We start from the raw sequence: 16,199 nt of genomic DNA, 5'->3' as shown, positions 1-16,199 counted from the left end.
GTCAGCTGGAATGAAGGCTCTCTCCCTTCTAAAGACTAAATGCCACAAAACAATCAGAGGTCACATGTTCAGCTTTAAAATCATCCCCAGCCTAATGAACCCACACACCTCTCCCTAAGGTAACACCTCGATCTCCAAGTCACGTTTGATAAAGCAAGAATGTTGCAATCTCGCTCTGGCAACTGTAATCACAAAATTGCAATCATCGTCACAAAGAAGTACAACACATTAACTTCCACGGCATGTACAATGAACTGTTATGCTGAATCCAAAACTCCCAAGAAGCCACCCACAATAGGCAATAAAGCGATCGAAATTTATGTTTATTGCTGTCAAAGCTATCCTTTCATATGCCTCCTGAGCCTGTCTGATCTTGACCTAAAAGAAAAGGAAAAAGCAAAACAAAACAACACAGTCTTGAAAGAACAGGTATGGGATGTGGTGCCCTGGGAAGGTAAATCCCTCAATTGTTCTCACAAACTTTCAGGCTTTTCATCGTTTAACGTTCTGATTTGCAATGTACACTCAGTGTGTACATGCTGCCTGGCTTCTGTTTGCGTGGACAGTATCTTGTCATTGCAGAATGTTGGACCAAATATTCACAACAGAAGACCTGGAGTTGTAGATTACATGGTATTGGAAAAATCTCTTTGAAAAATGCTTTTATGGAATGAGTACCTCATACCACTACCTGGAAGGTATCTCCCCCCCCCCCGCTACCGTCCTCAACAGGTCCCAAAAATCTTTTTTTCTCCTCCACCTGAAACCTTCAATTACTTGCCATGAGCTAAGTTATGAGTCAAATCATCTTAAAAATACACGGCGGGGCGTCTGAAAGCATAAAGCATCAATTAAAAATAGATCAGTACCGTTATTTAGCATTTCATTGACTCTAAGACTTGAGACTGCAGCCCTGGGGGCTGGAGACAAACAGAAAAAGGAGCAGAACAGAACAGGAAAGTCAGGGTGTCGTTTCAAGTTACCTTCGCAGATCGGATCTGTAGCACTCCCGTCTCCAGATGTTTGATTCGAGAATCTTGGGTTGACACGAGGACTCCGTCCTTTCTCCACAGAATCGTGGGCACCGGACTGCCTGTGGCCACACAGCTAAGCACTAAAGTACCATCCGCCGCTACAGTCTGATTCACAGGACCTTGTCGGATGACGGGGGGAGGCCGGTCCGCGATCACTGCCCAAAGAAACAACAGGAAATCGATTTCTACAACTGGAAGCAATTTTCTAATCATCCAAGCAACAGCAGTTGCTCTAGGCTTTGAAACGCACTAATTAAACAAGTACTTCAAGTAGGAGACGTGCATTTTTCAGAATACATTTCTATGATGCTCTGATTCAGGAATTTAAATTGAGATATCATGTACTCCTTTCAGATGACCAAGAGAGCTCACTGCACTATCAGGTGACCTATTTAACACAAGAGTCCAAGAAGGAAATAAGAATTGTGGATGGTGGGTGACTGGGTGACTCAGTCGGTTAAGCGTCTGCCTTCACCTCAGGTCATGATCCCAGGGTCCTAGGATCGAGCCCTGCATCAGGCTCCCTGATCAGTGGGGAGCCTTCTCCCTCTCCCTCTGCCTGCTGCTACCCCTGCTTGTGCTTGCTCTGTCAAATAAATACACCTTAAAAAAAAAATTGTGGATGGTGAAGTAAATGTCTAGTGGTAAGAAGTGGAATGTGTACTTTTTAAACTTTAAGATATGTAAAAATCAAACACAACAACAAGAAATCACCTACCCCAAGGAAACTTATGAGACACATTTTCATGAATGAACTAAAGCCAACTTGACATCTGAGAACTGTTTTTTGTCCAACAGAAAAAAATATGATATCATACCAACATGTCTGACATTTTGGATTCCAAAATGGGCTTTGGACTTTTAGAATTTACAAGTCAATATGATTGAGCTCTTTTAATCCTGGAATTCTATTAACAGAATTACGTGGGTAAAAACTTCCCAATCCCAGTGAATTTAGGAAAAACTAAAAAACTATTCAAATACATTGTGAGTAGGCTAATCCAAAAATATAACTCACGCTCATGTCCTAACCTGGGAAACATACTTCCATGCTGGAATTACAGGGATCGGAAACACTTTCATGAATTCCATTACTTTAAAAGTTTTAATGTACTGTGGAAGGAAACAATGCAAGGGATTTTTATAATATATAAATTAAAAATGTTCTTATTATTACATAAAAAGCCTAAAACCTAAAAGCTTTATCTCAGACAAGGAAGCCATCATTTAGGCAAAAATCTAAAACAACTGGACTGTAACTAGAACAACTTGCATTACAGAGATGTTCTCAGTTTTCACCCCCTGATATAGTCAACTTAAGTGAAACCCAATAGATGAGATACTTTTTCAAATAAGTAAAAGTTAAAAATTAAAGAATTTTTTTTCACTATCAAGCTTTATAATTCTGAATATCAGTTACAAAATTTTAAGTCACACGTGTACAAAGGTCTAGTTTAAGAAGTTGCCTGATTAAAAGAAACTGGTTGCTAGAGTAACTAAATTTTGGATGCAACAATTTGCCAAGCGAGATATGGCATGTTCAAAGTTTTATGCACCAAAGATTTTCACAAGCTGGAGTTACACTTCAATTTGTTCCTCTTTTACCATGCAATAATTATTAGTTTTGTGCATTCAGCTTAAGCAAAAACAAGAAGGCAAGAGAGTGAAATTAGCAACTGTATTTTCACTCCACCCTTCTGATTCTCGACCGTGCCTGATTACTGGTATGAAATTTGCAAATACCGGGGAGGCATGTTAGAAGGCTGGAGTTCGTAACCTGGTAGGAGAGTTTCAGATACTCTATGGATGACAAATGTAAGTCAATGATTCCTTTGTTTAGAATTGTTCAATCTTTTCTACATTTTCTGTTGAGATTGGTTAAAATCAAATTAGAGGCCCCACCTGATAAGTGTAGAAAAAAAGAAAGTGTTTTTATTGCTTTGGGGTTTTAGAAGATTCTACCACCTGTGTTCCCTAGATCCTAAGAATGAATGTTTATTTCTAGACATTAATTAAATTAGTAACAGTTTCTTTATAAAGGATTATAATTAAATCCAGTAACAGAGTGGCTTACATTTGGTAGTCTTGTTACTTTAGAAACAATCCAGTATCTGGGGATTTATTCGGTTTTCTGTATCTTTATGGTGCTTTGAGGTTTGAATCAGAGTTAGCATTATTCACATCTCCCCATCCTATCCCAACCCGGTTTAATGATACCGTTCTGCTGTCATTTATTTCTTCCTGGTTTACACTGGGTAGTTTACAAAAATAAGACAAGAGAAGAAGAAGAAGTGTAGGGTTGATTATCAGCTCCATCTGTCATGTGTCTTTGGGCCACTTCCTTAAATTCTCTAAGCCTCAGTTTTATTTTGTTTTATCTATAATGGGAAGATAATAATGTTCTAGCTAACTCAAGGGATTGCTATGAAGATTTAAATGGAATAATAGATATGAACGTGCTCTGCTAATTACAAAAAGGTATACATATGTATGAATTTTGATATTGCCACTTACCCTGTTCTGTAAAAAACTGATAGGTAAACCAGAGCTGAAGAATTTTATTAAAGCAATTTCATGTTTTTAGGTAGAAAAAAATGAAACATTTTGTTGTCATCACAGGGTAGAATAAAATACTGATAAAATATTTACATTTTCATAAACTAAAGAGTATATAGTACCTTTCTGAGTCAAACATAAATTTAGGATTTATGAGAAGAACGTCAAGTTTTGGGTCTACTAATTTTACACTGGCATTATTAAAATGAATTATCATTATTAGAATGAGTTTTAAAACAGTGGTAAGTGTGTCTTAGAGAAAGATGTGGCCCTAAAATGAAAATGTTCCAGGGAGCCTGGGTGGCTCAGTGGGGAGTCTGCTTCTCTCTCAGACCCTCATCCCACTCTCCTGTTCTCTGTTTGTCTCAAACAAATAAATAAAAACCTTAAAAAAAAAGAAAAAAGAAAAAGAAAGAAAGAAAGAAAGAAAGAAAGAAAGAAAATGCTCCCTAACTGTGCTCTCCAACACAGGCACCAGGAGCATCCTGTGGATGCTGAACATTTGAATCTGGCTAGTGTGACTGAGGAACAGCATGTGTCATTTTAATAAGCTTTAAGTAACTGACATTTTATTTTAAATCGTCTCGTGTGGCAGCTGGCTACCATCCTGGACAGTACTAACTTTTGTTGTAAATCTCAGTTCTGCTGCTTATGATCTGTATGATTTGGGCATAGTTCTTCACCAGTCTCTGCCTCCATTTCCTTATCTGTAACATGAGACGTTGTCAAATTTAAAATTGTTGATATGTGAATAGTTCTCCGCATTAGTGCCTGACACAAAGGAAGCACTGATAACTGTAACTTAGTATGGACAGGTATCAGTATGCTTGTGTTAGCTGTGGTCATGGTCCTGGTATAGACAGGGCCACAGATGGTGTAACCCGTTAAGCGAAGTTAAGCAAAGTTTACTATCTTTTCCTCACATTCATGAAATATATAAAGATCCTTAAAAAAAAAAAGAGCATATCATCAGAAAGTCATATTTTGGTACCTCAAAAACAATGATCATGAAGACTATGTTAATACATAGAAATACATTCATAAAATAATTTTAAGTGAAAAAAATATAAGAGACTCTTAATCTCAGGAAACAAACTGAGGGTTGCTGGAAGGGAGCGGGATCAGGGTACAGGGTGTCTGGGTGATGGACACTGGGAAGGGTATGTGTTGAGCTGAGCACTGGGTTTTGTGTAAAACTGATGAATCACAGACCTATAGCCCTGAAACAAATAATACATTTTATGTTAATAATAACATAAAATTTATATATATATATTTTTTAAAAAGGAAAAATTAACATATACACATGGACTGGTTTAAGTATGAAAAGTTCATATTTATAGACCAACAAATATCAGAACTACGTATCACAATTTCTATCAGTTCGCCAACGTATCTCACAAACTTATGAGTTAGTTAGGGAAGTACAAGTCACCTGTCCAAGTCAACTAGTTGGTAATTGTCAGGTCTCTCTTTTCTGAATAAAAGTTAACACTCGTTTCATTGTATATCAATAACTTTTGAAAGATGAATGCAAGTGATTTTAAATTTTACATAGCACTTGGTAATCATTAACTAATTTTTTCACATTCTAGTAATAAAGAAAAGAAACAGTTTCAATTAAATAGGTGATAGGAATTTCTATGTTCCTGGGTCACATGCTACTTGGGATAGGTCACAGCTACAAACGACAACGTTTCAAAGACATTTCCTACTCCACCGTATTCTGTGTCTTGTGTTTTATTTTATCTGTCTTTGTTCCATTTGCAAACAATAAAGAAAGGTCAAGAAACTAAAGTCAAATAGCATCCAGAAACTAGTCTGCCTACTAGCTATCCTCTTGACTTGACTTGATAACGTGCAAAAACTCATGCTGTCAGCACTCAGGAATAATAGTTTGAAGAATGAATACGTACTTGTTAAGTTGTGTGTACAATGTCAATGAATTCCAAAAGAAAGAAAACAAAACTCAAAATACAGTACCACTCCAGCAAACACAAAACCATCTCAGATCTCCCCAGACACTGTAAAATGAAATAGGACCTTTAATGTTAGGTTTCTGTTTTATATTAGTTCAGCAAAAATTGCTATCCTTGATCTATTCTCACAAAGATAACAACTTATGACAATGCAGTATCAGATGGTATGTACGAAGCTTTGCTTTCAATTGTTACTTAGAATAATAAGAAATACCTGAAAATATTTTACCATAGTTTTCTTTGGCCATTTTTTTATGTACACCTGTATATAGAAATTGCTTGTGTATATGAAGTTGTCTTATAAAGTTGCAATTATAAATTGTGCCATTCTGTGTTCCACTTCTACATATCGGTTATATTGATCATTAGCAAACCCATTTCATGGTCTTCACAGCCATCATTTAATAGTTTTCATATATGTAAGAAATTATAAAAACATTTTAGGTCATCCTAACTAATTGGGGCCAATAATATATAATATGTATCACAGACAGAGTTGAGAGTAGGGGCTTTGAAAAGAGACAGTCATAAGTTTGAATTCTGACTTAACTAAGAGTTAGGTGTTCATTCCATCCATGTTTCATCCATTCTTTCAAAAATTATTATTGAGTATGTACCACATGTCAGACTTTGACAGTCTATTACCGGGTATGTATTTATTGGAGAGACATGGGCCCTACAATCATGGAACTTAATGTCTAATGAAGAATACAAGAAAACAGAGAACACAGAAAAGTATAGGATGCAATCTTTGTATTGTTGGCAGGGTAGAGAATGCTCATATTTGAGGAGTGAAGGAATGCTTTTTGAAGTAAGTGAAATTTCAAGTCAGTAGAAACAGCACGTGCAGAAGTCTTCAGGTAACAGAACAGCATAGCCAACACAAGAAAATGAGAGCATATAAGCAAATATAGTATTCAAAGCTGAGAATGCAGGGGTCAGATCATAAATCGTAAAGCACATTAAGGAGCACAAACTTTATTCTGAGAGCACTAAGAAACAAAATAATCAGATTAATATATTAAAAATTTCCTCCAGATTTTTTTTTAATTTCAAAATTCTATCTTTAAAATCTCTGCTAATATTACACTTACTTTACCCCTGAGGTTAGGATCAAGAAAAATATTTCCACTATCACCAACTCTATTCATTATATTAGAGATCACAGACAGTGCAGGACAAGTAAGAGAAATAAAATGTATAAATATTGGAAAGAAGAAGTAAAACTGGTTTAATTTGTGGTTGACACATTTTGTGCATAACAATGTCAAAATAATCTACCTACAAACTCTTATATATGATTTAGTAAGTTGTATTTAGCAAGCTGCTAGATATGGGGTTAATATACAAAGAATCAATTGTACATCTGGCCTCAAACAATACAATAATGAAATATATATATTCTTGTTTTGAAATATATGTATATTTTTATATATAATATGCAGTCACATCAAAAGTTATAAAATATCATAGGTATAAGTCTTTCAAAATATATGGAAGCTTTCTACCCCAAAAACTACAAAACACTGTTGAGAGAATTAAAGATCTAAAAATATTGAGAGATATATATGGAATATATACCATTTCCCTAAACTGGAAGACTGAGATTGTTAAGATGTTAATTCTTCCTAAACTGTTCAATAATTTAAGTGAAATCAAAATTAAAACCTCAGATTTTTTTTTGTTGTTCTTTAGGTGTGTGTGGGGGGGTCATTTTAAAATTGACAAGGTCATTTTAAAATTTATTAGACACTTCAGAGGACTTCTAATGGTCAATTCCAAACAAGAAAAACAAAGTGGGAGACTTACATTACCTGTTTGGAAGACTTACTATGAAGTGACAATAATTAAGACCATACATACTGGCATGAATATATAAATGGAATATAATAGAGAGGATAGACTCAGACTCACACATTTATGTTTATCTGAGTTATGATCAAGAGGCCACTGTAATTCAGTAAGGAAAATACTGTCTTTTCCATAAATGATGCTGGAATCATTAGTATCCATATAGACAGGGAAAGGAATTTTGATCCTTGTTTTATACCATTCACAAAAGATAATTTAAAATGGATTAAAAACTTGTATCTTAGAAGTATAGACAATGAAACTTCTAAAAAAAAAAGACATAGGAAGGGGTGCCTGGGTGGCTCAGTGGGTTAGGCCTCTGCCTTCAGTTCAGGTCATGATCTCAGGGTCCTGGGATCGAGTCCCGCATCGGGCTGTCTGCTCTCTCTCTCTCTGCCTACCTCTCTGCCGACTTGTGATCTCTCTCAGTCCAAAAAAAAAAAAAAAAAAAAAAAAAAAAAATATATATATATATATATATATAGAGAGAGAGAGAGAGAGAGAGAGCGAGCCCAAACTGAAAGCAATCAGTGGAAGAGTACATGAGTAAACTGTGAGCTATTTATACAATGGAATACTATATAACAACAAAAAGAATGAATATTATATGTACATATATTTATTTTAGGTATGTATGTATATACAAATGTGTATATATGTTCTTATATATTTATATGTATACTTTTTTTCCTTTTCTTCTCAAATTGTTACTACTCTCTAACTCACGGTGTGGGACATCACTGTCTTCATAATGCATTTGTCATTAACTGATCAGGTATAAAGGAGTTGATAAACAGGACAGAATCACATTATTCATGGAAAACCTGTTCATTATAATGAGTTGTGACTTAAGTGATTCATTTTACCTCCTTAATTTGGTGAGAAAAAAAGGATCTTTTGCACTAGGAGATTTTAAAATAACTTTATTTTCTAAAACATGGACTCATTCCCATGAACAGATATTCAGTGTAAACTTCTTGCTTAATTGCTATGCTTTTACGGATCTGACTTGATGCTAGAAATTTATAGGACAGCTAAGTTAAAATGAGAATAATTCTAGACTTAGTCATTATATCGGCACCCTTTTTTAGCTTTTACACCAAACTGCTCTCAGAGAGGATACACAGTAGAAAATAAACACATTTACGGACACTCTCTTTAGATCATAAGCCAAACTTGAACATTTTGAAATAAAATGCTCTACTTTACCATCAGTAACTTCCAAATACGCTTTTGTGATGATACTCCCGGCAACATTTAAAGTCTGGCAGATATAATAACCGACATCAGATCGCTGGACGTTAGTGATGGTGAGATCACCCGTCTGGGAGACTGAGAAGCGGCTGCTTGACTGTGGTGGTTGATAGGAGAAAAGCAGATTCTAGAACCCAGTATTTGGGAGGAAAGAATAACAACGGGTTAATCGCTAGGTTCTGATATTTTGGCATGATACATATATACTTATAAAGAGCGATATAAATGTACACACACACATATACAGACCGCACACGCATATATACCCAAATAAGCTAAATATTTTCCCATCGCATACCCCCCCATAGAGATATACACATACACATAAACACGAAGTTTAATGACCTAGGCGTTTAGGAGGCTTTTAAAATTTCATTTTAAAATTTAAGTAAATTCTAAATATTGATATGTACTTTTATAATTATCGAACAATACTAGATATATTTAAGAATTCATAATGGAGTTTTATTGTTTTTAACATTTTTATTTTTATTTTTTAAAGATTTTATTTATTTTTTTGACAGAGAGAGACACAGTGAGAGAGGGAACACAAGCAGGGGGAGTGGGAGAGGGAGAAGCAGGGTTCCTGCCAAGCAGGAACCCTGATGCGGAACTTGATCCCAGGACCCTGAGATCATGACCTGATCTGAAGGCAGAGGCTTTAACCTACTGAGCCACCCAGGCGCCCTTATTTATCTTTCTATATAAGTTATCTTACATACAAAGTTAACACAAGATATGATGTTGTTTTGTGGTACAAATTTCTCACTATGCATCAAAATTTGTTCTCATGTTAAAGAGAGTGTATATTACATGGGAAATAACACTTCATGTCATTGCTTTTCATGAAATAAAGTCAAGATTTCTTCTAACCAAATGAAGTTGTTCCTTTTTAACTGTTTAATTGCTTTTTTATCTTTTTAAAGATTTTATTTATTTATCTGAGAGAAAGAGAGATTGAAGGAACAAGTGGGGAGAGGGGCAGAGGGAGAAGCAGACTCCCTGTGGAGAGAGAGCCTGACATGGGACTCCATCCCAGAACCCTGGGATCATGAGCTGAGCCAAAGGCAGACACTTAACCGATAACTGCTTTTTAACATATATAATTTTATAAAGACTTTATCTACAGCTCTATGACAAAATTGTAGGAAAAAGTATGTTGTATCATTAAACCAAGCTAAACCAAGTCAAAATTATTTCCAAGTTTGACATAGTTTAAGTAACTTAACAATTTCTTTAATAACTAAATGAATCATTTGTTAAAAGATTTTATTTATATATTTGTCAGAGACTGACAAGGCACAAGCAGATGGAGCAGCAGGTAGAGGGAGAAGCAGGCTCCCTGCTAAACAAGGAGCCCTGCGGGACTCCATCCCAGGACCCTGGGATCATGACCTGAGCTGAAGGCAGAGGCTTAACCCACTGAGCTACCAAGGCATCCCTCAATGAGTCACTTTTCTAAGAACTTCTAGTGGATTTACTATTAGCACTATGTAGATTTTCTTAAATAATACACTTCCAATTCTTTCTGTTATACTAAAATATTTCATTTTTCCTTGTCTATAATTTGTGATCAGCAAATGTAGTCTTTGAGGCCAAATAGAATGTGTTAGAGATGACGAACATACTGTAACTCAAACAAGGGTCCACATGCCATAATCAAGTTAAAATTTGCCTACCAGTGTGAAAACAAAGGTGGACCGGATGCATTGCCCACAAAAGGTTAGTGTGTGCAGTCAGTAAACTACTTCTCTGTTACCTATAATAGCGCATTAAAAGCAAGACCACGAAACAACTCACCCAAGGTTGATCCAAGCAAAAAATAAAAAAAGGTTAGAAAAACTGTATTAAAAATGAATGAGAATCTTTTTTACAGGTATCAAAAACAAGTAAAGGGAAATGCTTCATTTGTTGAAGCAAGCAAATCAATAAGAGATGAGAAGAAAGACTTAGATATAAAAACTATTTTAAAATTTCCTGTTATCTTTAAAGTGAAATTATTTCAAAATTTCCATTTTATTAAGCCGAAAGCCAAGAGTAAACTTAGATAGTAAGAACATAGAGCTTTATAATGCAGTTCAGTGTATATAGAAAAATCTGGTTTATAAAATGTTTAGAGTTATTTGATAGCACATGGCAATCATATACGATAGTTTTCAAAGAATCAGAATATACTGAACTATATTTAACATGACATCTATATTAAATAGACTACCACATAGTTTGGTGAATCTTTGATTGACATATATAAATTGATATATATAACTGATACCTATTTATTGATACACATACAGACTCATACATACTTACATCCATAAAGAAGTGAAGACACTTGAGATTCCTGGTATTTTCAGAGAAATTGCACTGAGTAATTGTCATCTCTGTTTTAAACGTGTGTAAATCTCTTTAACATATAATTACAGGGGTGCCTGGGTGGTACTGTTAAGCGTGGGACTCTTGCTTTCAGTTCAGGTCATGATCTCAGGGTTCTGAGGTCGAGCCCCAAAACAGCTCTGCGCTCAGCACAAGGTTGGCTTAAGACCCTCTCCTCCTCGACCTTCGCCCCTCTACCCTGAGTGTGTGTGAGCACTTGCTCTGTCTAAAATAAACTAAACACATCTTTTTTAAAAAATGTAATTATAGATATCTGAATAATAGAAATAAAAAATTATGTCAAGAAAAAATGTAGTTTTTTAAAAATGTGGCTGAATTGGAAATAAAGGTAAATTTAATATGATAATTACTATGCAATATAACACCCTAAGTACTAAAACTAGGAAGGGAAAATTGCTTTCCGATTTATAACAATGAAGGAAACTTTGTCTTCTCTCTCATAGCTGAAATTTTCTAGGGCATTCAGAGATTTTTCAGTTCTCTTAAAGTAACAGCTATACCACGAGATGATGTTTGGGGTTTTCTTATGTATCTGGCGCCTGCCTTTGCTGACTGAAATGCTAGAATAAGGTCTTACCTGACTCCCCTCTCTTCTCCAAAAAATAGCTGGTTGAGGATTTCCGGTTGCTTCACACTGGAACGTTACTGTTCGTCCCAAGGCAACAACCTGGTCACGGGGTTTCACAACAAAGTGTGGAGGTTCTAAAGGAGATGAAACAAATTATCGGAATCAAAACCATGTAATTATTAACCTAATTGAGACAATTTGCTGATACCCCAAATGTGCTGCCATTATTTTATACAACTCATTATGCACTATAAGATGTAATGTACCCATTCTCATCCTTAATTTAATTGAAGCTAAATTGCTAAGTGCATATTTATAGAAAGGAACAGAATTTTTTTCAGTGAAGAGGTTATTTTTTTTAATCAGCTGAACTTTTTAAGATTAGCCTCCACATTAAAAAGAATTCTTGAGCTGCAATTTGACCCTTTACTTTCAAAGTACACCTGAAATTTGTATGAATAAATACCTTTTCTCATTTAGAGCTGCTTAAAGGTGAATGGACTTTAATCATACAGTCAAGGACCTCCTGATGTAAGCAGGCCCTAAAATTACTTTAACTCCAAAGCTCCTGAAATGCTACCATGAAAATTATAACCATTTAGAATCTTCAGTCCAATTACTTGAATAGAAATGAATTTAAAGCAATAGTAGAGTCAAATGCCTCCTTCATTTACACAGGCAAGGGCATGTTCGAACAGAATATATATGGAAATGAGGGCAAATTTGAAACATCTGCTCATCCTGACATTATAAATACTGCCAGCTTTGTCCAAACTGTTTGATTTATACAGACTTAAATGGCCACTTCATCCAGCAGTAAATAGAGTGTCAGAAAATTGTGTCAGTTACACTGAGCGCAATGGCAGCTGAAAACATTAGGTGTGTTGATGGAGTCACTCTGGGAAGGGGCGGGGGGGGAGAAAAGCTTGTTTGGGGGTGATGCTTTATGGTTAGAAAAATGTGCACTGATTGTAAGTCTTTTTACCTACTGTTTACACTTTTCAAATGCATTTCTTATCAGCTGTCTGAAACACTTAATTATTCTCCTCTCTTGTCTCAGTTCAAATGGAAGTGAACACTTCCGGCCAGGCATTTATACAGGAGAGGGTTCTTCTCATCCACTTTTTAAGACTGTTGCATTATTTTAAACCTTTTCTTTAAAAGTACTTTTAGTTACTTATAGCAGTCACTTGGGATAATGCCTTCAAGGGAATAGGAACCAAAAATTATATTCAGATTATGTCTACAAATGCTACCACTCTGCTCACAAGAATTTGATTTCTTTGTTAATGAAGGTGAGGGTTTGAAAAGGTGCTTTTCTCTTGATCAATACTGTCTAGGCAACTACATCTAAGACAGATATACAAATATTTATAATATTATATATATAAATTTTATAAATCTCTCATTTGAAACATAAACCTCTTAAAAAAGAGAGAGAGATGTAACAGAATTTGTTGCAGATTGCATAGTGGCAAAACTGAAGAAAGCAATTAGATCTCCTAACTTCTAGATTAGTGTGATTTCTTCCATACTCCCTTTTTCTTTTTAATTGAAGTTTAGTAGAAATTATACCATTTGCCTAGGAAATTATAGGAGACCTGAAAAATCAGGTCAAATGCCTTCAAATGTCCTGTAACTTATGGGGAAGAAAATACGAAGTTAGGGGATAGAGTTTAGGTTCAATTTGGTAACACTGAAGTACTAGCTTATAATTTTTTAAAACTCTGATTGTAATTGAGTGGTTTACTCGTGAATTTAGCAAACACTATCATTATCCAGGTATAATAACAGACATGTGTCTCATTGCCTGGGGATTTTCCTCCATATCCATCCATACAGGAGCATTTGATTCCATAGTTAGGGGCTGGAATAATTGAGGTAGAAATCAGATCAAGAAATTGAAAGGATTGACGGGATGATAAACTAAATCCAGAAGAGAGTTTGGTTTGTTTCAATAAAAGAAAAACAAATGATTAATTAAATGACTGGGGGAATATGATTTTCCAATATGCAGGGAATCTGAGTAGGAAAATATAAATGTTCAAACCACTCAGAGAAGTATAAACTTCGGGTGGTCTCTTTCCTAAATCTCAGAAGCATGTCTAATAGCGTGTGCCAGAACCCATGTTTCTTTTATAAAACGCCAGCTCTCCTCCAACCTCAAAGACTTATTTGGGAACAAGGGATACAAACCCTTATGCTAACTACATTTATCCTGCAGCAATCCTTCCACACAGGATATCTGCCTGGAAATGAATTTACTATGTTTTGCAGGCATCGTCTTGAGCCAACATCAACAGTTACATCAGCCACAAGATATGTCTTAGAAATATAACTTTAAAAAATCCTTTTCTATATGTTTGTTAAATATTTAATATAAATATATCTCTATGAAAATGTAAATGGATTAAATGGGCCTCTATCTATCAATCTAGCTATCACCATCATCTAACTTTTTAGATTGGGAAGGCCATTCATCACATCCATCTATTTGATATTTAGGATAAAATGTTGGAACATTTTTTCGAAGACTACATTTAAACTCGCTAAAATTGAAAATACATAGCCATGTTACTAACGTCATAGAGGGTCAGTGTTAAAAATTTAGAAAATTAGACAAACAAGAAAATAAGAAGAGCTACCTATAATTCAACCATGCAAATTGGACCATAGTGTTTTAAAATATGCTTCTACAACATCGTTTCAATGGCCATTTAATAGTTCATATGCAAATTACTTAAATTACTCAACCAAGCTCTTGTTTTTAAATTTGGGTTTGTTTCCAATTTTCACTATTAAAAACAGTAGTGACATTAACATCCTTCCCAATTATTTTCAAGATGATTTCAACTGACACCTCCCCTATAGGGCACTTTCCTCCCTAACCTTACAAACACTGAACATTAACATCTTGGCCAAACTGAGAATAAAATCTGCTATTAACTAGCCTTTTTATGTTCATGAAATTAAACATGTATCTTCACATTACCTTGTCACTGATATCCTATTTGTTGGGAATATTGTATTCCTATGCTTATCTTTTTTATTTCTAAGAACAATTGACAGGCAAAATTTTATCCATTTCTCATATATGCTGTAAATATATTTTTTCACTTTATAGACAGTCTTTCTAATCTGGTTAGGCATTTTTGGTATTCATTCTATCAATAAAATATAGATCATATAATATATAATAAATTAGGTAAACAATCACCTCCATTTTCATCCTATACTTTTGTCTTGATGCTTTTTTTATGTTTAAATATTAATCCATATATATTTTTACACATATGGTGGCATCTAGAAGGCTATTTTTTTAAATAGCCCCTTATTGCATCACCATTATTGAACAATCCATCCTATCTATATTAGTCTGAACACCTTTAGAATATCTGTATATAAGCTCCTTAACTTAAAAAATAGGGAGTTTTTCTTAGAGTCAAATTATTCCCTGGCATACCACTTAGCATCCTCATGCAAAATTCGCCAAAAATGGTGTTCCAGCACTTTGAAAGGGTGAATATACCTTCCTGAACGTACTGATCATGAGAGTACTTAGGAACCCAATGACTATTTATGTGAGGACAAGTGTTTATCAGAGCAAACTTCGATACATTTTGGAAACATCCTGCAATGATTTCTTACATAAAATGAAATGAACCTGACACATAGAAATGAAAAGGAATGCACACAGCCCTAAGTGCAAGGTTTTTCATCAACGGCACTTTGAATGACCATTACAGAAGAATAATTAGAAAAGCTCAGGTTGATAGACATGAATTCATAAACCTATTTTGGGTTAAAAAAAACCCAAATCGTTCTGTGGGTACCTATTTTTGTTTATCTTGTGAAATATAAATTGAAATAGTACTTCACCACAATATAGACCTATCACTTATTTTATCACTCAATTAAGGAGAGAAAAAAAAAGGACGCAGATCACACATCATTTAATAAGACATAAAGTTAGCAACCCCATTACCTTTACTCTTTGTCACAGTTACCCATACTTCCTGCAGACTTTATTCTGTGCAGTCTGTCTTTGTGGCCAATGACAAGTGAAACATGGAGGCTGATTGGTTGAAGGACATGGAAGGGTATGGATGGAAAGGGGAAGAGAAGTTCCAGTCACAGTGACACGGTGATTAGAAGATGGCCAATAAAATGTCAACTTACCAGACCCAACTAAAACAAAAAAAAGAAAACATGAAATAAATAAAAAATAAAGAAACAGAAACGAAACAGAAAAAGTAATAAGATTTGACTTAACAATGATATTTTTTTAAAAGTAAAATAAAGAACACGTTAATATTTGGCTCATACGGTCCATGAATGAATATTTGTTAGCATTTTAAGTATAATCATGAGTAACTTAAGAAAAGCAGAAATGAGTCTTAAAATTTCTACTATGATTAAATGACAGAGCTACAATGGATGATAGCCATACAATTATAAAACACATTTCAATGACTACGTTTGATAGGGTTAGATAACTACATATGTAATGGGTTTAAAAACACTATAAATCTTAACTGCAAAGGCTACTTAGAATAGAAATCA

At 34.8% G+C, this 16,199-nt stretch overlaps 1 protein-coding gene across 4 annotated transcripts in view; it reads right to left on the bottom strand.

The window, feature by feature from the left end:
• Positions 1–16,199, bottom strand: part of LOC111148375 (roundabout guidance receptor 1) — a 417,477-nt gene that overhangs the window by 71,540 nt on the left and 329,738 nt on the right. For all 4 annotated transcript variants that reach the window (XM_022504899.1, XM_022504908.1, XM_022504882.1 and 1 more), the window contains exons 7-10: positions 15,816–15,824; positions 11,646–11,770; positions 8,630–8,801; positions 984–1,189 (exon numbers count right to left, since the gene is read on the bottom strand). In XM_022504899.1, coding sequence (XP_022360607.1) covers positions 984–1,189; positions 8,630–8,801; positions 11,646–11,770; positions 15,816–15,824 — 512 coding nt within the window. The remainder of the gene's footprint in view (positions 1–983; positions 1,190–8,629; positions 8,802–11,645; positions 11,771–15,815; positions 15,825–16,199) is intronic.

This window comes from Enhydra lutris, unplaced genomic scaffold (genome assembly GCF_002288905.1).
Source record: "Enhydra lutris kenyoni isolate GAN:26980312 unplaced genomic scaffold, ASM228890v2 scaffoldscaffold2, whole genome shotgun sequence".
In the NCBI taxonomy this organism is placed as follows: domain Eukaryota; kingdom Metazoa; phylum Chordata; class Mammalia; order Carnivora; family Mustelidae; genus Enhydra; species Enhydra lutris.
The sequence above is the reverse complement of the archived record's forward strand: the minus strand, read 5'-3'. Positions and strand labels throughout refer to the sequence as shown.